This window comes from Artemia franciscana, unplaced genomic scaffold (genome assembly GCF_032884065.1).
Source record: "Artemia franciscana unplaced genomic scaffold, ASM3288406v1 PGA_scaffold_62, whole genome shotgun sequence".
NCBI classification, from domain to species: domain Eukaryota; kingdom Metazoa; phylum Arthropoda; class Branchiopoda; order Anostraca; family Artemiidae; genus Artemia; species Artemia franciscana.
This window is the reverse complement of record NW_027062701.1, coordinates 793,410-818,206: the sequence shown is the minus strand read 5'-3', so window position 1 is coordinate 818,206 and position 24,797 is coordinate 793,410. Positions and strand designations below refer to the sequence as shown.

Here is a 24,797-nt window from a genome sequence, read left to right as displayed (position 1 = left end):
CTTAGTGACTTAGTCTTTGTAAAATTAATTTTCAAACCTATTGAAATTGTTGAAAATTTCAACAATGTCAATAAAAAACTAACAGAAAAAATTCAAAAAAGTTTTTCCACAAAAAATATTTTTCAAAGAAAAATAAAGACCTCTATTAAACCAAAAATGGATTGAAATAAAGACAAATTATCTCCCAAGCGTAAAACTACCATAAATCAACATCATTAAATAAATAGATCCCAAAGCAACCAGATATCAAGATTAAAATGAGTAAAACTGACACCCCCCCATGCCTTCTGAAGACCAGAGCATCATAATTTGCACTTTACTGAAAAAAAAAATTTAGATTGACAGATTACATATATTCTGATATTTTGATATCTGATATTTAGTATTTATTAAAGTTGAAAACGCGGAAACATTTAAAACAGATTTTGTTTTCAGTAAAGTGTAAATTAAGTTCTGGTCTTCCGAGAGTATGGAGGAGGGGGGGTCAGCCCTACACATGTTAATTTATGCTCATTTTGGGTTTTACTCGGTTACTTATTCTAGTTTCTGCTCGTTTTGGGTTTCATTTATTTATTAATGGTGATTTGTGGTAGTTTTACGACTGGAAGATTATTTGACTTAGTTTCTGCTCCTTTTTTGGTTTAAAAGAGCTCCTTACCTTTCTTTGAAAAGCTTTCTTCTTGGTAAAAGCTTTTTAAATGAATTTCATCAAAACGCACGCATTGTGGAATAGAAATTTTGTCAGTAAATCGGAAAGGACGTTTTAGCTTTTAGTGGTTTTACGGGTACAATAGTCATACTTCTATTTGTATTAAGTCCTTTTTTTAGTTTGACTTATTTATTCATTTTGATTTCTGCTAATTTTAGTTTTTATTTACTCATTCACAACAAGCCCTGTTGATTTTAAGTTTGACTTATTTTATGACTTTGGTCCTGTTCTTTCTAGTTTTATTATTACTCTTTACTTTTTCTTGAAAAGCCTTTTTTAAATTAAGCTCAAGAAACCTCAAACCTAGTGGACAATAAAAGTTCGCATATAAACTAGTCACTGCTATATTACTGTAAGAGGTAAACTAAATGCCAACGGAAATATTTTAATCTGCAACTCAGCTTAACATGGAAACTGAAAATTAGCCTTTTTTTTAATTACTATAAATATTTGGAATGTAACTTGATTTCGTATATATTCATGAGTTCTTCCATTACGCTTGCTTCTCAAGAAGTCCTTCGAATTTTTGAATTGACTTCTGTAGCTTCACTGATAGAGATGCTAAATCTCCAGCCAGTTGAATACTTTTTGAGAATGAAACGTCGGCGGATTTTAAACTCTGAGGGGTAAGAAGCCCAAACCAATTAATAGGTCTTTTAGTTATATTTTGAATCCCACTTTTTGTGTTCTCGTCACCGATCCTAAAAGTAGTTCCGTCATCATTCGAATCTCTAAAGGATTTTGTTGTAGCAGTAAGTTCATTGTAGGGAATTTGAGTTGAGGACAAATGTTTCTCTCCCATTATGTAGCGTGCTTTGGTTAAATGAAGGTAGCCATGGTTCATTCGACTCTCCAGATTTTTTTGAAGTGTGATATACTCGTCCATTAGGCGTAAGATTTCCAAAGACAGCAAATTAAGCTCAGCGTCAGCATTCATGTCCTGAAAGTTTCAGATACATAATAATCTAGTAAAACATTTGGTATATTGACATCTGGAATCTAAAGAGTGTATATTATGTTTTCAGTTATAAATGGAAATAATTTAGCATTAAAAATGGTCAACCATTCATCAAGCACCAATAGTGTAATAAATTTGAACCCAATATTTCTTATGTTTACTCATCAACTAATTATCAAAGTTTGAAATTTTCATGATAACAAAATTCCAAAAAATGATTTTAAAACGTGTTTCTTCGGTCTTGTCAACCATCTCCAAGGATAATCCTTGCCCACCCCCAACAGGAAATTGTTATGGTGTCTCAGAGAATTCTAGTACTAGAAGTACTTTTATTGTGCATTGTCAGTTTAATATACATATGCTGATATTCATTCCTTAAAATATTAATAACGTTTGGTTTATTAAAGTTATAAAAGTGAAAATATTTTAATTTTTTTTCAGTTAAGCGCAAATTATGTTCTGGCCTTGGGAAGGCAGAGGGGGTTTTTAGCTCTACTTATGCTAATTTCTGATTGTTTTCAGTTTTACTCGTTATTGTAGTTTCTGTTCGTTTCGGGTTTCATTTATTTATTGATGCTGATTTGTGGTAGTTATACGCTTGGTAAATTATTTGATTCTATTTTTGTTCATTTTTTGTTTAATGGAGTTCTTTACTTTTCTTTGAAAAAATTACTTTGTGAAAAGTTTTTTTAATTAATTTCTGTTCGTTTTATATTGACACTGCCTTTTCGTGGAAAAAGAAAATAATAGTTTAAATCTTTTCGGTTTTTCTTTAATAATTTATAGTTCGGCCTGCTATTCGTATGCTGGAGAAAATTTTTCAACAATTTTTAACAACATGCACCTTTTTAATAATCTGGACACAAATGGTAGTGTTTTATTTAGTTTAGTTAACCTGAAATTATTTTAGTTAACCTGAAATGGAAAACTTGATACCATTCCCAAAAAAAAAAAATCTAACTATGCTCTTTGACAGCTTGGATACAGTGACACCCTTTTGATTTATTTAAATTTTAAGAGCAGAGTTAGTAATAGAAGTAGCCCCGAAAGTTTGAACATAATACCCTCAGTCGTTCTCGGGATATTGCTGAGATGTCTTATTGGCAATCAGCATATACACGGTGCTTTTTTATTTAATCTTAAGTTGACATTTAGTTTTTAAACATAACGGGCAAAATACGCAACTGTAAGGGGTTGACCTATGCAATAGCCCTAGAGATGCAGCTTCAAGACCCTTCAGCTATGCTATCTTAAATTTTGTTTGGAAGTGTTTGGAAAATTATGAGCTAAAGAGAAGGGCGGATTGCCTTCCAATAGCTTCTGACTCTTAAAAAGGGTACTAGAACTTTGAATTTTTCAACCAAATTAGCTCTTTTAAGAAATCAATGATATTACTCTCTATGGTAGAGCAGCGCTCCCTATGATATTGCTTGTATGCCCTTTTAATACTTGCATGCGTATAGTTTTTTCGTTTAATTGGAACTCCCCCTAAACGTTTCAACTTAATGCTCTTAGTGTCATTAGTTACAGTAACCGTAGAAGTAGTATCAAAAGTATACACATAAGTGTCTTCTGGTACTTCCAGTCAAATGAGCCCTTTTTGAAGTTTCCACGACATCGCTTTCTATAAAAAAAACTTTATATGCCCCCAGGGCATAACTTGCAACCATTGCCCTAAGAGCTAAGGGGGGAGAGGGGGGTTGTCATCCTTAAAGACACAATTTCTGGACCTTTACTACCTTGAACAAAATGGCTATTTCAAAATTTTGATTGGATCCGTTTGGGAAAATAGTAGGAGTGGGAGAGGGGTTAGTTGCTTTCCAATCATTTATGATTATTAAAAAGTACACCATCGTTATAAAAAGCTGCCAACATCGTTTTTTACTTAGGGACTTCGCTAGGGGTTTAATAGCATATAGAGGGATAACCCTCATTAGCACGCGTTTACAGGATCTCAAGAATGTCTTTCAAGTTGTTATAAACTTGTATAATACTGGTCAAAAAGATTTTGACCAGTGTGTTTCAGAATAGTCTGCCAGACTCAAGGTTAGACCACAATAATGTCTTCCCATTCGCCCTAGCTGCAACATTGGAAAAATCAATTAGATTGTTTATTATAACACTATCTTCAACACTTAATTACTGATAGTCTGTAGGAAACTCAATACAGACAAGCACTTAAAAAAACTACACTCATAAATTCGTTACTTGTATCTGACATTAAATTTTAGGAGTGTACACTCCTCCCGACCTCTGCAAGAAAGTCCTCAGATGAACTTTAAACTTATTGGACGAGTAACTTGTCCAAAAGATAAGTAATTTCAGAGGTCCAAACAAGTTCTGGGCCTCTATTTTCAGTGTGAAAGTGCCTCGGCTCGCATGGTACCTACAGCAAAGACTGTACTTGGAGAGTAGGCTACAAGGAAAGTAGCCAAGGAAGATATTCTCAAGAAATTACCGGGTCGCTGAAATTTTCATTAATGTGCAAATACCTTCAGTCAATAAGTTGGTCTAAAAGTTTTTGGTTTGGTCCGTTCCTGTTGACAAGACGATGACCAATATTTTTGATCCTAAATGTTTCCATCTGAGGAGGAGTAATTTTAGACTAGCACAAATGATAAATTTCTTCAACTTTCAAAATGATTAATACATTGCTTAGCACTACTTTTGGATACTAACACTGCATGAAAGGGCCAAAAGTTTTAAAAACGGTCAAAAGTCGGGAAAATGTTAAATAACTTATGAAAAAAGTGCAAAATTACAACAAAAATAAATCAAAAGCTTTTTGATTGACAAAAATATAAAATAGTACTAATGATTATGGCTAGGAGGGTTTCTGCCTTCAAAGCAGATACTGATTCTACGCGGCTTTGTTTTTGCGGTGCGGTCAGCATTCGAAGATCAAATTTTGCACCTACCCTTTGTTCGTCGAAGGACGTTTAGAGCGAGTTCGATCTTCAATTGACATTTTGCCATTTTTAAAACGGAAAAACCGATCAAGCACTTGAGCTCCCCCCCCCCCAACATTATCCTTGTAGACCGTTTCTATCGTTCAAATGGTTTCAATGGCCGTTTCCCTGGCAAGAAGCAAAAATTACAGCGAGAACCCGGTTCTACCGAAAGTCCAACCTCCACAACATAAGTTCGGTTTCTTTTGGGTACCCCCTCGTATGGGGATTTTCAGCCTCCTGGGGCCCTTGACTTGGGAGAATATAGCTCTTCCTTTCGTAAATTTACCGTATATTCTTGTACATTTTTTCCTATTACAAAGAATTTTTTTTTAGAGTGAAACAAACACTAATTTAGAATGGCATCTCGAGTACAGCAAAGTTTATTCATGCAAAGCTTGATTGTGGGAAGTGATTGTGCCACGGTGTCAAGATTTAGTTCAGAAATGGAAAGAGTTAGAGAATAAAAAGCTCCATCATTTAATTTAGCAGAATTTAGCTGACATCACTAGATTTAGCTGACATGAAAAGTGTCAGCCCCTTGGCACCATAACCCAGGAAGTTAGAGCCCCTCTTTTTTTCTGCTGTTCTTAATAGAGTTAGTTTTAAGTTGAAAGACCTCAAAATTTTGGGAAATACGGCCATACGTTTTCGGACTAATATCCTCCTCTTGAAAGAGTCAATATTGGTTCAAAACCGGAGTTTCTAGTCACATTTTTTCTTCTTTTTTGCCCCACTAGGTGCCAGATTTTTAAATATTTTGATTGAATTTTAAATATTTATTTTTAGTTTGAATGTGACCATTGGCCTGTCTTATATGTTCCTTTGATGAATTTAACTCATTATGGGGAGGGGGTATTGTCTGGCTTCCAGTGTTGAAAGGATAATATTTTTACCATTTCATCTTTTAGAAAATATTGACAAAATTGTACAGGAACTGTTAAAAAAACAAGCCCTTTTGTTTTCTTTCGTGTTGTAATGAAATAGAAGTTGAACTATAATTAGCATTTTTCTGCTGTATTACTAATACAGCAGAAATAACAAGAACTGGCTTAACCGTTTCTTGCTTGCCCGTATTACTAATACTGTACAGCTACAACTCCTAATTTGCTAGCTATGAATCTCTTCTAGAAAATTTTCGTGGCGACAGAAAGGAAGGCCATGCGAAGTGCCTTTTATAGATATGACAAGTTCCATTTGCGTTTCCCGCAGTGGCATGTTCAAGAAAAACTATATTACAGATCCCCTCTCAGTTGTTGAAAGAAGAGCTATATAATTCATAACTGATGTCATTAAATATAATCATTGGTAGAATAGTGTGATTTTAATTTTTCTGCTAAAGTGAGATTCTTTTTTTTTTATTTTTATGCTATATCTTTTGTATTTTGCTTTTCTTGACAGATAATAAATCAGTATTAATGCAACCGTACATTTTTCCAATAATTAGCAGACGATCAGCTCTTGATCCCATTCTCCGCTCCTCCTTCAAGGTGTGATGCCCCCTGGAAATAAGTCACTGGCTTCGTATCGTATCAGATTAACGACGCTTCTTGACTACTAAGGTCCCTGCGTCGGCCAGTCACTGGCTTCTCCCCTTCTACTTGACAATTCAAAATAGCAATTAAATAATCCCGCTTTACAGTATACGTTACTTTTTAATTTTATTCATTGATGATTTTGGTGCTCCTAAGCATTTTCAACAAAACAAAGAAAAACCGAGTAGAATCAAAGTCAACTGCACTAACCTTGACATAGTAAAAGTTTCCCTCGTGCACTATCTTTTTTCTCTGACCCCTTCAGATAGAATTCGTGGTCCTAAGAACTTGTGAGACATCTAATTCAATCAGGGATTGAAAGATATGATGAAGTTTCTAAGTGCCAAAAGCAATTGGAGTGCAGCCATTCCCCCATGTCATTTTTTGTCCCATGCAACTCCTTGGCCCCCGTGATATTGAATCAAAATTTAAAGAAGTTATTTTACTCCGAATAGTTGGAGCAAAAAGTGTTTGGGGATGGCACAAACCACATACCTCATTGGGGAAAAACCCCAAATTATGCAACTGACTCATTCTTCACAAGTAACCTTTTAGCAGAAAAGATTGGAATTTTAGACCTTGTTGACAAGAATTTTTCAAGGAATTCAAACATTCGTAATTGAAACAGATAATTGGGCCTGTGAGTCTCCAAATCTTCAACAGTTTGTGCACCCAAGGCTCCCCTGTACACCCCCATCCTTATGACATGGAATCAAAATTTCAAAACAGCCCCAGAGGAAATAGGTCCTAACGAAAAAGTTAGCATATTGCAAATTGTTTGAACAGGAATAAAACCAGTTAAAAAAAAAAAGCTTCATCTGAGGAGTCCTGTTCCACCTGATTTGAGTTGTAGGTTTGTTAATTTTAAATGAATTTAATTTCAGGCATTCTAAATTTCGTAAATCCCTGTGTACTTAAATAATCAGGAACGATTGTCAACAAGCTATATATCAACAAAAATTGTCTACAAGCCATATTTATCAAAAACAAACTTATACATACTTTTTATACTTGTAAGTATTGCTTGAGTCCAACATATTTTACAAGTTTCGTAATCTCGTTATGATCATTTAGCTTTGATTGTACTCATCTATCAATCCAATATTATAAAACTTTTGTTTTTTGGATTTTAAGTTTCTACTGAGAAGATTCACTCTTTACTAATCATTCACCACAATAGCTAGTCCGATAATAAGACAAATACATGCCTTAGAACAATGGTTTGTATCTGGTGGTATGCATTAAATTGACTATGGAAAAATTGCATTTAATATTCTTTTTGGCCTCAAACGATTAAAAGTTTATCTCTACTATCCACTTCATAGATCAGTTGCAGGGCCTGACTTTTCTAGAGTAGCAACTAGGACATTTTCTCCTTGCAAGTGGTTCTACACTTCACTGACAGATACTTTGTAAAGGGCAGACAAACTTATAAGCATAACTTGATATCAATTGAGGAATGAGAATTAGATTAAAAATAGGTTGTAAGAACAACCTACAAACATTGACATGAAACATAAAAAGAAAGATTTAATAGCATATCTAATACAGTAAAAGGACAAGAGGTTCTATCTATTTGAAAACAGGAGATAAGATGCTTGTTAAAGGTAAACGAGAAATAAAAAGTTTGAGGTAATCACTAAAAAATAACAAAACTTCTTTCAAAGAAGACAAGAGCATAGGCCTAAAGTCAGTCAAGTTTCAAAACACAAAAGTGTGTCAATGAAGATAAGAAAATAAAATATAAACATATAGATTTAATTGTTTTCCTTTCTTTCATCAATCACATCAGTAATAGCTTAGCTCCTCTACCCGCCCCCCTCCCATCTAGAAATGCCAATATCTCCCCTGAAATAGACCAAGTAAGATTTTTTGTTTTATTACCTGGATAAATGCTAAACTGAAATTACGATCCAATTATTTATTCATCTTATAAACAATAAACTAAGATTCACTCTTTCCTTCACTGGTTGTAACACTTTCACTTTCCTGTTGTTGCTGTGATGCTTTCAAAGTAGATAAAGCAACTGCTTTTTCAAATTTAGCTTTCTTTTTGGCCTCTTTAACAAGTTTCTTCTGTTCTTTTGCTTTTTCTTCCAGCATTGCTTTTGCCTCTGGACTCCTAATATCTATACTGTAACCAAAGTGTTCTCGAACTTCGGTCATTAGCTTTTCTTTTTCTTCCCTAGCTATCCTTTGTTGTTCATTCTTTTTTCTCAATCTATCCAAAAAACTTTCCTTTTCTTTATTATTATTTGCAACTCTCTTCTGTATTTTTCTATCTTCTTCGAGGGATGCAGCTCTTCTGTCATTATGTTCCTTCCAAGCTTTCTCTATCAATTCTTTTCCACTACCTTCTTCTGCAAGTGACCAGTATTCAAGTTTACTTTTAAACTCTTCTTTTGTATCCCATGCTATACCAATATTAACACCGCTATTTACACCAAACTTTGCTACCACTCTCCTTTGGAACTGAACAGAACGGAAATAAGGTAAATCTTGGCTGCTTAAAAATTGTCCTTTTTCAATAGCAAGATGATTGTGTCTTAGTCCAGACTTATTTCTTAGCGCTAAGATTCTTTCTTGATCTTCAATCTGTTGCTCAGCCTCATATTTCAGCTCTTCGGTAGCGTTTATTACTTCTTTTTGCAATTTCATTGTTGATGAACAAAACGGAGAACGTTTTCTTAACATCACAAGTACGCCACCTTTCATCATTTTACCTGCTGAAGAAAACTCATGAAAAACGAATCAGAATCCGCTTTTTTTAATGAGGGATACAGCCCATCTTCCCTTGGATGCAGGAAGGAAATCTTAGATTCTAATCACGTAGGTTATAGCTCTTATTCTCATCCTTACTGCCCAACAGAAAAATAACAACAGGGAAAGATGTAGTTTATATTGTGTCAACCTCTTGTAGTACAACATAAAAAAATTAAATTAAATACTGCGAAACTTCCCTATAAAAGTTGCATATCTGCACTCTTTTATTTCTCTCCCTCCCTTTCTTTGTTCTCACTGTTTATTTAAGCTTTCAATTTTTCTATATTTTACAGAATATCTAGATTCTTCCTCAAGAAAGAATCCTCCCAAGAGAACGCGAGGGTACAGTATTGCTCTCGACTAATATTTTTTAGAGGTAAAAGGAGGACTTTCTTCCACAGCGGGGACTGTTCTGAAGCCTCCATAAAGTAAAGTTTTAGGACTAAATCCAAAATATTTCAAGAAGTACTTACACATAACCGCGAGAACCCACTCCCTTAATGTTGCCACACATATTAGACCATCTCACATATTTATGTATTTATTAGGTCAAAGTAGGGCAGTCGTTTGGAACTATTTATCTTTGCAATGGCAATACAAGGCAAACTCTTGTCTTACTACTAGTACTACTTCTACTACTACTACTATTACCTTGATCATGGTTGCAGCAATAGCTGCAACCTAGTAAAGAACTGAACCACAACCTATAGTAACCAAAATTTTAAACATAATATTTCTTAGTATCAAGTGCAATAGAATTGCCATGCGTAGGTGCTTCAGGGATTGTAGCCATTATCGGATTAATTTTACAGTAGATTTTATTTTTATAACGAATTTCAGAAATTTCGAAAGAACCTGAAGGCAAGACTTTGCCTTCCTACTAGTAGTATTTCTACTGCTACAACTACTCCTATTACTATTATCATGATCATGGTTGCAGCAATAGCTGCAACCTAAAAAGAGCGAACCACGACCCATAGTAACCAAAAGTTTAAAAGAAAGTTTTTTTTCAATATCTAGTGAGAAAGAACTTCCATTCGTAGCTGCCTCAGGGATTGTAACTATTATTTCTATTAATCTTTTAGTAAATTTTATTCTAAGAACAAATTTCAGAAATTTTGAAAGAGCCTGAAACTCCTCAAAACAATATCAGATCGAAATTAAAAGAATACATTGGAATCACCATTATTAAAAAGCCTATACATGACAGTTACAACGTTTCCAACCTTGAACAATAATGTAAAGCACTTTTTTAAATTGGTGGCACTGATGTGTCTTCTCTCTGTCTTTTTCCTTCTTTGCTTCTAACAAGACACTAGAACCCCACAGGAAGCTGTTTAAAGGCTCAACTTAAAAGCTAATTTATATATATAGAATCACTTTTTATAATTTTGACTGGACAACGCCATCATAAACAACGTTCCATATTGCACCAAAAATGTTATTTTTTGGTGCAATTTCTGGAGTTGAAATGCTGGGAAACCTGAAAGGGTATTTTGCATACCCATAGTGTCGAAAAATATTCACAAGAGGTTTGCAGTTCCAGCATTTTAGTGCTATCACTCTCAGACCCTTTAGCAATTTAGCAGAGAGCAAACCACCGCCCATAGTTTAAAATGCGTTTTCAAAAAAAATGATGTCCATTATTTTCAAAGATTTCTATATAAATTTTAGGTGTTGAATAGGTTTGACAAAACAATATTTTTATATATAAAATTACACCTTGAGAATTTAGATAAAATTGCTATTGTAGATAAATATTGGATAATATAACAAATTTTTTGGGGGCACTTAGCTAATGAATATATTTTTAGTTCCACTGGGGTGAATAGTGCCAAAACATTCACAATGATGGGAGGCACAAATTTGCTTTCCTCATCCCCTATCTGTAAGCATCAAATACGAGCCCCTTGCATCATCCCCTCACATTCCAGAAGTTTCACCTCAATCCACAAGAGTCAATCCTGGATGTAGAAGATGTGCTATTTAGATTACCTAGATATGTGCATTCTATCAATTAGCCTCTCTCTCTCTCTCTCTCCTAATTCAAATTTCAAGGTACAAGTGGCCCCAATATTCCCTAGAAAATTACAACCTGATCCCCCAAGCCATTCCTGAGATAATGCAGATTCACAAATTTGATAATTTCGGTATCCACTGTATCTTTCAGTCTACACTGCTACATAACCAGGGATAGATTGTAGTCGCACAAGAGCAATAGTCCCAAAAAATGTAATCCGAAAACCTTAGATACTTAATACAAAAGCCTTTATACCTCCTCCCCCATCTGCCCCTTCCAACTTCCTGAAAGCTTCAACTTAATCCATATGCTATTCACAGATATACTGCTTTTATCACATGAAAATCCATATTCTCTGTTGATTAGCATTGCTACTTAACTATGGACATATTAAAATACATGTAGGGGGCTATAATGCAAAAACGTTAGGGTTGATCAAAGAACATTTTTAGACCCCCCCCCCACTCTCTTCCCACTCCCAATTCAATATCCACTTTGCCCCCCTTCCCTCCCCTTTGCAGTTCCTGAAGGTTTCAACTTGATACCCTAAGCCATTCTTGAGATATAGCAAATACTCAATTTCATACCCTGGAATGGATTAGTACCCAAATGCATTCTTAAGAGGCACCCTTTTGACAATCTGCATGCATATAGTGTGTTTTGATTTAGTTCAAGTTCCCCTTGAATATTCTGTCAAATTTTCACCTTCATATGCATAGCCTTAATTTTACCAGTATCATAGTAGTAGTGGGAAAAAATAGTAACAGTGATAGTGTATTGTAAGTAGTAGTAACAGTAAAAGTAGCAGTATTAATAGCAGTAGTAGCAGGTGCATGTTGCCTTTTGGTCAGTTGAATATTCCACTCATGATGCCCCAGACGTTTTCTCTTGATATGGTAAGCCCTTCCAAAAATATTTGTGATACTCCTGTATCAGCAATATGTAAGTACATAGTATGTTTTGAATTAGTTCCCTTGTCATTTCTTGAAAGTTCTAAATTAATATAATCAGTCATTCCTGTATTACACCCTTTTTACAACCCATATACACATAACATGGTTTGATTTAATTCAACACTCCCCTAGCATTCCCTGAAAGACTCACCTGAATACCCTTTGTATTTTGAGAAAATTAAGCTAAAACATATATACCTTTCTCAATAACATATACTATACATAAACAAAGAACAAATTGCCTAACTTATAGCCCTTGCCCTGAGGGCTTTGGGGCGCGGGTGATATCTCGAAAGTGATAATAACTGGACCACTTTCAACAATGCTGAAGAAAATGGATGTCTCAAAAATTTGATTGGATGTTTGTTTTGGGAAATGATGGATGTGGGGGGGGGGGGGCTGGTTGCTCTCAAATCACTTTTGACACTTAAAAATGGCACTATAACTTCCAATTTCAGGTCAAATAAACCCACCTGAAGCTTTTACAGCCACTCGTTCTGTAAAAATCTTACAAGGTATAACTTATAACCTTGTCCCAGGGTTCTAGGGGGTTGTGTCAATCCTGGAAGAATTGTTTTATATTCTTTGGACTATAGGGAACAAAATGTCCCAAAATCCCTTCCAAAATTTCTCCTGTAGGGTCAAAATTCTTATAGATCTTGACTAATACGAAAGGATATTGTGTGCCGTAAATCTTATTGTGACAAGAATTAAAAAAGAATGATTTATTTATTTTTATAAAATCAAATTAAAGCAAAACTATTGTAAAAGCTAACCAAATTCATTATGTGTTTTAATCAAATTGATATAGAGTAATGTATGCACAACAAGTAGGTAATGTGTGAAGATCTCTACACAAGAATTTTTGTTTTATGAAAGTGCATTGGGAATAATGCCAGGCTAGCAACCAAGTAAGCCACATGCTGTTATAGTCTTGGGCTTCTAAGATCATTGAACTTCATTTAGGTCAGTGTGTGTTTTTTCAGTGTTTACACAGAAGACTCTATCCCTGTTTTTTATTTAGTCGTCCATCATTTCAATACAAAAATCAACAATTATATACTTTTTCAAAAGGAAACAATTGGTTGATATCAGACCTTAGTTGGTTGATAGAAGCCTTAGTTGAAACGGGAAGCAATTTAAAATACTTAAGGGTACAAGATTATGATAAAGCTTCATCTATGAGTGGCCAGTTTCAAGGTTGTACAGCTATAGTCTGTAAAAAATATTTCCCCATGCAGTTATATGCTCACGGTGGTCACTCCTTAAACTTAGCCCTGTGTCATTTGTACAACATACCTTTTATGAGAAATTATCTAGGAACTTTGAAAGAAGTAATTAATTTCTTTAGAATATCACCTAAATGCTCTGTAATTTTCAAACAAATTTGTTCAAGAGAGTAATCCTATCACATGGACAAAAAGAATATGTTGGAACAAATTTTGTAAGACTAGATGGATGGAGTGCTTAAAAGCAATCAATTTGTTTACAGAGATATTCATTATTATCTGTAAGGCTATGAAGGGAATTCAACAACATCCTGATTCAGCTTCTGAATCTCCAAGCAAAAGTTATTGTTATCTGTTACTGACAGATACAGTTTTGCACTATGGTTACTATCAGTAAAGTTTTTAGTCTCTCACACAATTTACTGACATTGGGCAATCAGAACCTATAGACATTGTATATTTTCTAAAACACACTGACGATCTTAAAAGCAAAATTAGAGACATTAGAGAGAGGAGCGAAGCTATATTTCAACCTCTTTTTACTGAAGGGACTAAACTGGGTCCAGATGCTGAAATCAGCATTAGAATACCCAGGTGAGCTCCAAAACAACCTTATAAGGATAAAAAAGCAACAGCATAAAACGATCCTGAAATATATTACCGACTTTCTGTGTTTATCCCATTTATCAACTACACTCTGCAACATCCCTCCATCAGCAAATCCTTAGTCACAGAAAGTTGCTGGAGTCACTACAATACCTACTTTGTCAGCACTGTATTTTGATTGATGAAGAAAAAACAAAGGATATATCAGATACTCTGACTAATTTTTGGCATCTTGATGTAGAAAGCTATAGGGTAAGCTTGCAAGCCAAGTTAGCTCTACAGAGGAGAATGTAGATACTGTTAGGAAATAGGGCACCAAAATACTTCATACAAGCTTTAAAAAATGTGCTAAGAACATTTTCCTCAATATACATCAATTTTTGAAGATTGGTGCAACAATTTCCATCACTATGGTTATGTGCAAGCATTCTTTTTCTACCCTGAGAAGTGAATTGGCCTTATTATCCATACACAGGGATGTTCTAGTCAATGCAGAAGATGTTTTGGCTAAACTAGCGCACAAAAAAAGGTGGCTTAATTTTATTTTATAAGTACATATTTACTGTATAGTTTCAAAAAGGAATGTACCTTATATTCTAAAAGCTTTATTTTGCCTTTTAAACAAGTACTACCATTCCTCAGTTAATTTATCCATCCCCCTCCCAAAATTTATAGCTGGGTGAACCCCAAAACTATTGCTACTACACAAGTTAAGGGTATTAAGGTGAAGGATTCAAGGAATATTTAGGTGGATGTTAAACTAAATCAAAACAAACTATGATCATGCAGAATGTAAAAAGGGTGACCAAACAATATCTCAAGAACAGCTTACATTATTAAGTTAGACCTTTGCGGGTAAGTTGTGATGGATTTTGAACAAGCAAGAAGACACTATGAGTACACTTTTCACACTACTGTTGTTTTAAATTTAAATCAAAATCAACTGTATGTATGGTGGTTGCCAATAAGACATCTCAGCAAAATCCCAAGACTGACTTAGGGTATTAAGTTGAAACTTTTGGATCTACTTATATTACAACTTCTTCCCATGTCATTTAACTAAATAAAAAGAGTGTAAGTGTATCCAGGTTGTCAAAGAGCATAGGTAAAAAATTTTTGGAATGCTATTTAGTTTTATTTTTTAGGTCAATTTAAGGAGGTAGAACAATAAATTAATAAGTGCTATTTGGGTAACATTTTCAAAAAGATGTAGCTTGTTAAAAATTGTTGAAAAAGTTTCTCCAACATACAAATAGCAAGCCAAATCATAAATTCTTGCAAAAAAAAGATGTCAAAACTGTAAATTATTAAAGAAAACCGAAAATATTTAAACTATTATTTTTTTTTCATATATAAACTATGTTAATAAAAAACTAACATAAATTAATCTAGAAAACTTTTTTCCACAAAATACGTTTTTCGAAGAAAAATGAAGAACTCCATTCAACCAAAAATGAGCAGAAATAAAATCAAATAATCCACCAAGCATAAAACTACCACAAACAACCATCAATAAATAAATGAAGCCAAAAACAAACAGAATTACAATAAATAACTGAGTAAACTCAAAACAAGCAGAGGTTAAAATGAGTTGGGCTCATGAAAAAATAAAAATGAATCTGTATTGCTTAGTTTAACATACATGTGCTGATATTTATTCCTTAAAGTCTTAATAATTTTTGATTTACTAAAGTTAAAATAGCAAAAACACTTAAAATGTATTTTTTTTTTCTGCAAAGTGCAAATTATGAACTGACCTTCAGAACGCAAGGGGGTTGTGAGCCCTAGTCATATTCATTTCTGCTCGTTTTGAGTTTGACCCGGTTATATATTTTAAGTTCTGTTCATTTTTGAATCATTTACTTATTCATTGTGATTTGTGGTAGTTTCATGTTTGGTGGATTATTTGATTTTATTTCAGCTCATTTTTAGTTTCATGGAGTTTTTTGTTTTTCTTTGAAAAATGTATTTTTGGGAAAAGATTTTCAAATTAATAAATATAAATGGTCTACTAAATTATTCTAGGGCTTCAAACGAAACCTGTTTCAGTGCTCAAATGAATTCCTTCCAAGTTATATTCAATCTGGAACCTAATTTATTTTTATTCTTGCACCCAAGTGGTTTTCTAGCCTTCTAATGGGAAATAATGTTACACTGATTTTTACTAGATTAAAGTAAAACATTCAACAGTCCAAAAAAAAATTACTAAATTTTAGGCCAGGTCATCTGTTTTTATATAGCTTACAAAGACTGAAAAAATGTAGGCTAATCAGTTTCTGAATTAAAAGTGGGTAATCAATGTGACCTGTTGAGGGTTTATATGAGCTGAATTAGGGTTTAAGTAAATTTAGATTTTTTTTTTTCATTACTGAGATATAAATTAGGTGAATATTATATTAGGTGGAGATATAATATAAAAGGCATACCACTTTGATGTCTTTTTTTCTACTGACATCTATGCATTCTAGGCAGGCCTGCTTTCCATAATTCTCTATTGTAGTTTCCATGATTTTGTTAATAAAATATGATGCTTTCACCATATTCTGGTATATTTTATTATGATTAACCTAACTTCACTTCTTGAGTGTGGTCAATGCAATATACAAGTAGTCCTACCCATTTGTATCTATATCTTGGTAAAAACAAAGCTCCTTTTCAAATTCACACCCCCCCCCTGACAATTTCTTGGTAGCAAACAAGATTGAAATGATACTAATCTTGTGTGTAAGTGCAGGGTTTGTCCAGTACATAAGGAAATATGCCCAGAAAACAACTCTTACTTCATAATCCTGATGAAATCAAAATCAATGGTTACCAACTCTTTTCTAATTTGAATTCCCCACTTTACCACAGAGGAGTGTGCCTATATATAGGAGATAGGCTAAAGGTTGGTCTCATTTAATTTAATTCTCTGACTAAAGATGAAATTGAGTCTGTGTGGATAAACATACACAATCAAACAATCTCAATTGTAGTGGGTGTTGTTTATAAAATCCCAAGTGCTCTTTTTGTCTGTCCTCTCTGTTAATCCCTCTGTCAAACAATCTCACAACCAACTTGTTTCAGGCAAGGTCAAGTCTCCAACACTCTTGATCTGGTTATTATCAGTAGCCCTGACCTTCTTATTAAGAATGCAACCACACTTGTTGGTAAAAGAAACCATGCGGTAATTATTTTTGAGTTATGTCTGCCTACCAAACACCCTCTTCTAAGCAACAAAATACGTAAACTACAAACTAGTCTCTGAAAAGCTTGCAAAACAATGTCAACTGGAAAAAGATTATTATTGATGAGAGCTTGTCAAATGTATAAACAAAATTCTGCAGGTTGAAAAGTCTTGCACCAGAATTTTTCAGGCAAAAAGTTTATCTTCTTTAACTACTAAAGTAAGCAAGCTAATCAAGAGAAAACACCAAACATAGAATTGCTATATAAAAATAAGACCCCAGAAAATTATTAAGTCTTCAGATCTTTTTGTAATCAAACAACCATCCAAACAAAGGAGTTGAAGAGAAGGTTTGAGGAAAAGTTGGCTGAGGAAGTTAAAGATAACCCTAAATCTTTCTGGCAGTATGCCACTCAAAAATGTAGCAACAGATGCACAGTCACAGATATCCTGCATAATAGTCTATCAGTTGCTGATTCTGAGATGACAGTTGAAATTTCAACCAATATTTCTCATCTATTTTTCCTCCAATTCCAGTATTGGTTATCCTACACCTCCTTTGTATGATGCATCACATAAGATGAAACCAATTCTGATTAATGATATATTGGTTCAAAGAAACTTCCCTCAAACTAAACAGATCTGCCAGTCCAGACAGCATTCACCCATGTATCCTACATGAATGTTCAACAAATTTGTGTAAACCTCTTTCCTTGCTGTTCCTGTTATCATTAAATCTTTCCAGACTACCTCTGGATTGGAAAACTGCACATATCATTCCTACATTTTAAAAAGGTAGAAAAAACCTTGCTAAAAATAATTGACACATTAGCATGACATCAGCAGTTGTTAAGGTTCTTGTTGTTTAACAACTCTTTAACAATGGTCTTGTTTAACAACTCTGCAGTTGTTAAACACCTAGAGGCAAATACTCATTTACACAATTCACAATGTGGCTTTTGTTTAGGAAGATCTGTTGACACCAATCTCCTTGAACTGTACAATCACATCACCAAGGTCGTGGATATTGGGGTGCCTGCTTACTTGATTCTGATTCACTTTTCTATAGCTTTTGACAGAGTGTGTCATAAGCAAGTTGCAATTAAATCATGTGCAGACAAGCTCAAAGAGAAATCCTTTGCTCTGGCTCCTTTATTCTCTTTATTTGTAATCTCAATGCATACAGTTATTTGATGACTCTGGTAATTGTATTCTTTCTTCCTCTATGCATCTTCTGAGAGGAGTTCCACTGGGAAGTATTTTGGGTCCTACACTATTTAATATCTTGTGTAGAGGCAGACCATGCCATGCTACAAAATAATCTAATCTTCAACTGCTGGGCCAATGGGCAAAGGCCTGGTTTCTTGAATTCAATGTTGCCAAGTGCCATATCATTCACTTTGGTAAACAGAATCCTTGCCACTCTTGTTTTTTCTAAGGCCAACCACTCTTTACTGTAAATAATGAGCCAGATTGTGGTGTCACTATTGACAATGAACAAAAATTCAGCACCCATGCTAAGAGGTCTTTTGCTGGGGCTAGTTCGATCATGAGACTGATTAAGTGTGCTATTTCTACTCACTCCTGTAAAGTCATCAGTCTTCTATATGAGGAACTTGTTCATCCTAAGCTTGAAGTTCAAATGTCTTTTACCTCCCCTTATTTTAAAAAAGACATACAAGTTCTTGAAGATGTGCAGAGAAATGCAACTAAAGTGATATTTGGCATGTAGGAGCCTTCTAATCTGTAGGAATATCAAAGCTGAATCTCTCTGCAATTGTTTGCATGAGAAATAGAAGGGATGCCATTTTGGCCTACAAGTTATTAAAGGCTAATACTCTCCCAGCATTATGATCTACTGGTAGCACCAACTCAAGGACTAGATGTCATCACCTGAAACAGCTGCTGGTCACTAATGAACTTTGTATACAGCTCAAGTCATCATTCTGGAGCTATACAAGGAGAAATCCTTAGATTGCTCCTAGCAAATATTGAAGGTAATAACATACATAATAATCCAAGCTAACATATTTTGCTTGGGGAGAAACTTCATCATCACTATTTTCCTTAAATTAGCAGTTTTTCTATCATATTTTGAAATATTTATGTCTATTCTCTAAGTCTTTAAAATCAGTTATAAACAAAGACACAAGTTCCATTTAGCTAATCTAACCTAACCTAATATATTTTTAGTAGATGGCACTGATGTTTTTGAAAACAGAAAATACAGTCAAATACATATTTTTTCTGAAATTTGATAAAAAAAAATTGGACAATAGTGAAAGAAGTGAAGATAAAGGTTCTCCCCCAAAAGAATATGTTAACTAGGATTATTCTGCATAGGCTACTATGAATTAATAATTATTGACTTAACATGTTTCCTTATGTACTGGACTAACCCTTAACTTATACCCTAACCTTCTTCTGAGCTAAACTTTATCATAAAACAATTGCTTGATAGGATTCAGGTGATTTCAACTTATTTTATTTTAGAGTTGCTTCCAGTTTAACTTCATGCTAGAATTCTAGTTTAGGGGCTTCTTGCTATCTTGGAAATTAGTTGAGTTAGGTCAATGAAAATTTAAGGAATAAATTCAGGCCTAAAAACATACTCCAGGAAGATATTGCCATGCTACTATGTCTACAATTTTTCACTGTTAGGATATAACTTAGTGTTATGTCCAGATACTTTCAGGAGGCTGGGGATAATGTGTGGTAATAGAGTTTATATATTCTAAAAAAATTAAAAATAGGAAAATGAGAATAATTTCTAGATTTAGGTCTTTAAGCCCGTTATTTCAAAATAAATATTGTGGTAACATATGTCTATCCTGGTGCACTCCTGATTAGGATGCATTTAAACTGGATGTAATCATTAAAATCCTTTTTCAGAGTTTTAAAATGAGAACTCTATCATTAGGCTAGTCTTCAGGCTTAGTGACCAGTTGAGAATAGGCTAGATGATGAACTAGCATAGTCTGTTATCTTTTTCATTCACTTGACAAATGAGTACCTTGGTCAACAAAAAAACACCACATTTTTAACAAAGTCTTACCTATTCTAAAGATTTATTTGGTTTTTAATTAGCCTAATTTTTATTCTGAGGATACCAGTTCTAGAATTTGTATGAGGGTAAACAGACTGCACAGTCATTTCACCCCTTTGATACACATTTTCACATTTGATACCCCTTTGACTACAAAATGATACTAGCAATCATTCTTTTTCATCTTCTCTTCTGTTCTTTTGGTTTGTGGGAAGTGAGAGTACTTGACCTGCCTGTCCCCAGCAGTTTAAGGCCAGGAGGCTGGCTTGTACCAAGATGGATCTTCCTACTCACTCTTGCTCTCTTCTGCACAGTAGATTTTCACTAATAAACCAGCTCATTTTCCATTGTCTTTTTCATAATTTGGATCATCATACTATAAATTGGCATTTCATTATTAGGAGGTAGGCTAGTTGTAAGCTATGATGGAGTCAAAAATTTCCACAATCTTTAGATTTTTGCAAATTACCTTAATCTTATTAGCTTCTGGTGCAAGTATATTGCAATAAAAAAATAAGTGTTGGGGAGTTTCCACTGTTGCTAAAATACCACCTGCATAGTGGTGAATGATGTAAATTCCATTGAAATTGGACCGAATTCAGAAAAAGATATCCTGATTTCAGTCTATAGTACTACACTGTGTCTTTTCTAGAACGAAATTACTTATTATCTACTTACTTTCTTACTTTCTTTGGGTGTGTTCCAGGGACTTACTGTAGTAACCGAATGGTTACTATTTCCGTTCCTAGCGGGAAAATGGTTACTGCCCAACCCACTGGGAACGAGAATAGTTACTGCCGGCAGTAACCGCAGTAAGAGATTTTCTTACCGTGCTCAAAAGAATGGTAAGCGCAGTAAGTACATAATTCACCTTCTTCAATAAAAATCTCATTCAACAAAAAATAAATATGGACAAGAATGAAGTAATGGAATATGAAGTTATTTGCTTGGAAGAAGGTGGGACAGTGATTTTGCAAAAGAAAGAGGGATCTGAGCCAGGTTAGTATATCACCATAATTTGGGACCAACATTAAAGGACACCCTGAGTAGTAGGCTATCTATTAGCAAGTAGGTTAAATCAATGAAAAACTTATTATTTAATTCAAAGTTTTCAATGTTTTCTGGCATATCCAGGCAAAATTATTACCTTAAATTGCCATTTGGAATCATTCTAAGGATTGACTTCTTCCAGGTAACATTGAGGCTCCATTAAATTGCCACATGGTAGCATTTTAAGCATTGACTCCATTTAGGCTCTGTAAACAGGCCTAGGTGAAGTATTACAGATAATTTGAGGATTTATGGGCTGCCAAATCATTATTCTGAGACTCTCTTTAATCCTATTGAAGAAGTAGGCTAGGGTAGACTATTCAGAGTCTATTCCAAAGGATGGTAATTTTATCCAGTAAAATTCTAGTTGATTGACTTCTTGCTATCACTGAAATGGGTTAGGTTAGGAAAATGAAACTTTCAGGGATGGGTCTACAGGCTAAAGTATGTCCTGGGAAGGTATTTCAAAGTACACATCTCCACTCATTCTTGCTCTAGAGGGCCTTGATCTTTGATGACCTTTAAAAATATTTATAGCAGAAGTTACATGTTTCCCATTGATTCTGCCAATCTATCCCTCAACCTTTAACTCCCTGTTAATTGAAGCAACTGTAAACAAAGCAAGAATGGGGGAAAAGGTAACAGGTGACAGAATACATTGGAACTACATAATTTGGCTATATATTTGCACATTAGGCAGGTTGGAGGTAAATTATAGTATAGAGATGCATGCTTTTCCCTTTGGTATGTAGGCTAAGTAGAAGGTCACTTGTACCTGATGCCATCCGTGTTGTTTTTAGTTGGATGGGAAACATCCAAAGAAAGTTTCCTTTGAAAAGGAAAGGTGAGAATGCCCAAAAGTGAGATTGAATTTGTCAAAGCTTGGAGGTTTGCCCCTTCAGTCTGTTTAAAGGAAAATGGATTCATAATTGAAGCTTTGTTCATTTCAATCTTAAGGGTGACCTATATTTGTGACAATTCATTAAATGGTTGCAAAGGGGTACTTTTGTTTATTCATTTGTCTTCTTTATTTTCTAACAGTTTTTTTAATCTTTAAATTGATATCCATTTCACCAGAGGTTCATTTGCAAGTTTTCACCTACTTTGTAATCCCTGGTCTCACAATTACATTTAAATTTACTGAAGCTAGGAAACATAGAGCTACTATCTATTTAAAGAAAATCAATGGATATAAGTAGGTTTTATTGTATTTAAGCCCTAGGGGATGGCAATTAAAGACAAATTAAAGAAGATTAACTTTAAAATACTGGACATTAAATAAGCATGATAGTCACAAAGAAAAACAAATAACAAAATTATACTTCTGTGTTCAGTTGCCAACCTGAGCAACAGTCATAAATTTTTTTAATCTTGCAGAACATTCACCCCAATTATATTCACAAGGTATCTCTCATGACCCCCACTCTTGTCCATAAATCCACATTTCAGGGAAATAGAAGGACCATCATACTAGTATTCTTCATTTTTACTCATATTTAATGGGTTTGAAAGAAAGTTTCTATGGATAAGTCAGTAGGCCAGTAAAGGACCTGGTGGTCCTTTAGCCAGGTAGTGCAATAGGAAGCTAGGGACCAGCCAGCCTATGCTCTTGCATGCCCTTCCTTCTTACTGTCCCTAGATTTCCATCTGTACTCATTTAAAGTTAGGCCAATTCTAGCTGAGGTTAGTCATATCACCAACCCCTATCCAAAACAAAATAAACTGACAATGCCAGGAATTAAACCTGTACCCCTTGGACAAAGCATTCCAGCCCAGAGTGCCTACCACTTAGCAAGGAACACAAATTTGACCAGAGAACAATAATTATTTTAAAAAAAAGTAGAATATTGAAAAAAAAACTTGCTATAGTTGTCCCACTACTATCCTGTAAATGCTATAGGCCCATTTTATTTAGACAAATCAATTTAAGACAGGTATCAACAAAACTCCATCAGGGATTGTATATGCTTAAGATACAATCAAGCTATTTGAATGCTTAGTTATGTGATATTCTAGTCTTCAAATAATAAAAAAAGAGAAAAAGTATATGATCTATTTGTTTTTCACCAGCTCATTTGAGCAAAATCATATGTGACAGCCAAATGCCCATGGTTGGCTTAGAACCTCTCCAAATGCTCTGAAACAGAAGGAATAAAAAAATTATACTAATCAGCATTAAACTGTCCCTTAAATTTAAACACGTGCGTTTAATTCGAAAATGACGCTACTGCTAGTCAGCTTACTGTGCCGTTCCCACTGGCTCTACCGCAGTTAGAAATGGGCAGTTACCGAAAAACCGTCAGCTGGAACACACCCTTTTACTGAGGATTTCACTTATTCGTCTTTCTTGAAAATCAGTGCTTTCTTGTTCGTTTTCAGTTTAAATTTTTTTAAATCCCTAAAAGGCTGATGGAAAATCCCCGAAAGTCACGGTTTTCAGTAATTAAACCCCTAAGGTCCCCCCCTCTCTATTCTCGACCAGTGAAGTTAAGATAAGTCCGCTTCGTTATAAATGTTCATTCATTGGCACTTCGACGGATTTAAATATTAAGGCTTTGTATTTTGTATTGATAGGTAAAAAAGGAAGGTAAAGGATACGGCATTAGACTTAACAGTCCTTACCGGCGGTGCTGATCTCCGTTTCTTGGCCCTTCAGCCAGGAAGTGCAATGGGGGGTTGGGGGCCAGCCATCCTGTGCTTTCGCACACCCTTCATCATTGGGTTGTCGTGGACTCCACGTATGGTACTGAAAACCAGAGAACTGGGAAAAGTGTTTCTCCATAGACACCAGTGCATGATCTGCTCTCAACAGGAAGTATCCAGTTCTGAAGGTGTGTTCGGGGTGATAATAAAGTTATACATAATCGGTTTTATAGTCAAACTGAGTTTGTTTCCTCGTAATCAAACTATTTAACTCATTTTTGTATTCTGTTGGTTCTATACTTCTTCAGCCAATATATGTTTTATTTCTGATTGGCAACTCTCCTTCATTTTGCCTGGCATATGAGGGGTAAGTTTACGTAGGTGTTCGTGTCTTTCGTCTTATAAATTTCTTCCCTTATATTCTTTATAAGTTATAGCCTCTGTATCCTCTTGGTACCAGCTCACACTGTTTGCCAAACAGCATTGGGTTTACAATTTCCTGGTTGTGTTCTCACTACTCCTGTTTCTCTTTTTCTATTTGGGTATTCCCTATCTGGGAATAACTCTCGTTACTATTATTGTCTATTCTGATCTTCCCTAACGTATGGATCAATTAGTTTATTCTCAGATTAAAATATCGTTTTGTTAAACGGTAACGTTATTTTCATACTTTTCGCGAGTGTTTTAGTTTTTCCATCTAATGTCAAGTCATCCGTTGTTGGTACTAAACCAAGCAAACTTCCTGTTGACTCCACTGTTGGCCTATAATTTTTTGTATTTGGTTTACACAGTTCTTTCTTCTAAGAGAGCTGGAAGGTGTTACTCTTATGAGTTTATCCACCATTATTTATGATTTTTCTAATGACACCTAATGTCCAATATTTTTCAACATAAATTACCAATCGAAGTATATGCTTTATATAGTTCTACTCATAAACATTCTTTTTTTTCAAAGAAGAGTCAGGCTCGTTAGGTATTTAATCAGCAATTGTGTATTTAATTTTGTATTTTTCCTTGCAATTCTTTATTGCCTACTGTATAGGCTAAATCCATCCGTTTCTTTGGAAACAAGTATTCGATTCATTATCGGTCCTTCGATAGCTGCACTAAGTCACTGTCAACAGTTTAAGCTCTGACAGTGCCAGGTTATATGGCACAGTACCCTAGTGCC

At 34.6% G+C, this 24,797-nt stretch overlaps 2 protein-coding genes across 5 annotated transcripts; both read right to left on the bottom strand.

Annotated features, from left to right (window-relative positions):
* Window positions 1-1,202: 1,202 nt before the first annotated feature.
* On the bottom strand, window positions 1,203-1,646 carry LOC136042079 (coiled-coil domain-containing protein 115-like). Its single transcript, XM_065726970.1, has one exon. It carries the CDS (start codon window positions 1,644-1,646, stop codon window positions 1,203-1,205), a length of 444 nt encoding a protein of 147 aa, XP_065583042.1.
* A 6,410-nt stretch (window positions 1,647-8,056) lies between these two features.
* Window positions 8,057-20,681, bottom strand: LOC136042092 (golgin subfamily A member 6-like protein 22). 4 transcript variants are annotated; one of them, XM_065726990.1, is made up of 2 exons: window positions 20,612-20,681; window positions 8,057-8,876 (listed from the first exon to the last, which is right to left on the bottom strand). In XM_065726990.1, the coding sequence occupies exon 2, from the start codon at window positions 8,866-8,868 to the stop codon at window positions 8,095-8,097; it is 774 nt and encodes a 257-aa protein (XP_065583062.1). In that variant the 5' UTR covers window positions 8,869-8,876; window positions 20,612-20,681; the 3' UTR covers window positions 8,057-8,094. The 4 variants fall into 4 exon arrangements, with proteins under 4 accessions (XP_065583062.1, XP_065583063.1, XP_065583059.1 ...); XM_065726991.1 differs by having other exon boundaries at window positions 8,057-8,873; window positions 20,612-20,633; XM_065726987.1 differs by lacking the exon at window positions 20,612-20,681 and adding an exon at window positions 20,403-20,553.
* Window positions 20,682-24,797: the final 4,116 nt, after the last annotated feature.

Bases quoted from the DNA above. Each gene is read 5' to 3' on its own strand.
- LOC136042079 (XM_065726970.1), bottom strand. From the start codon at position 1,646: ATGAATGCTGACGCTGAGCTTAATTTGCTGTCTTTGGAAATCTTACGC.
- LOC136042092 (XM_065726990.1), bottom strand. From the start codon at position 8,868: ATGATGAAAGGTGGCGTACTTGTGATGTTAAGAAAACGTTCTCCGTTT.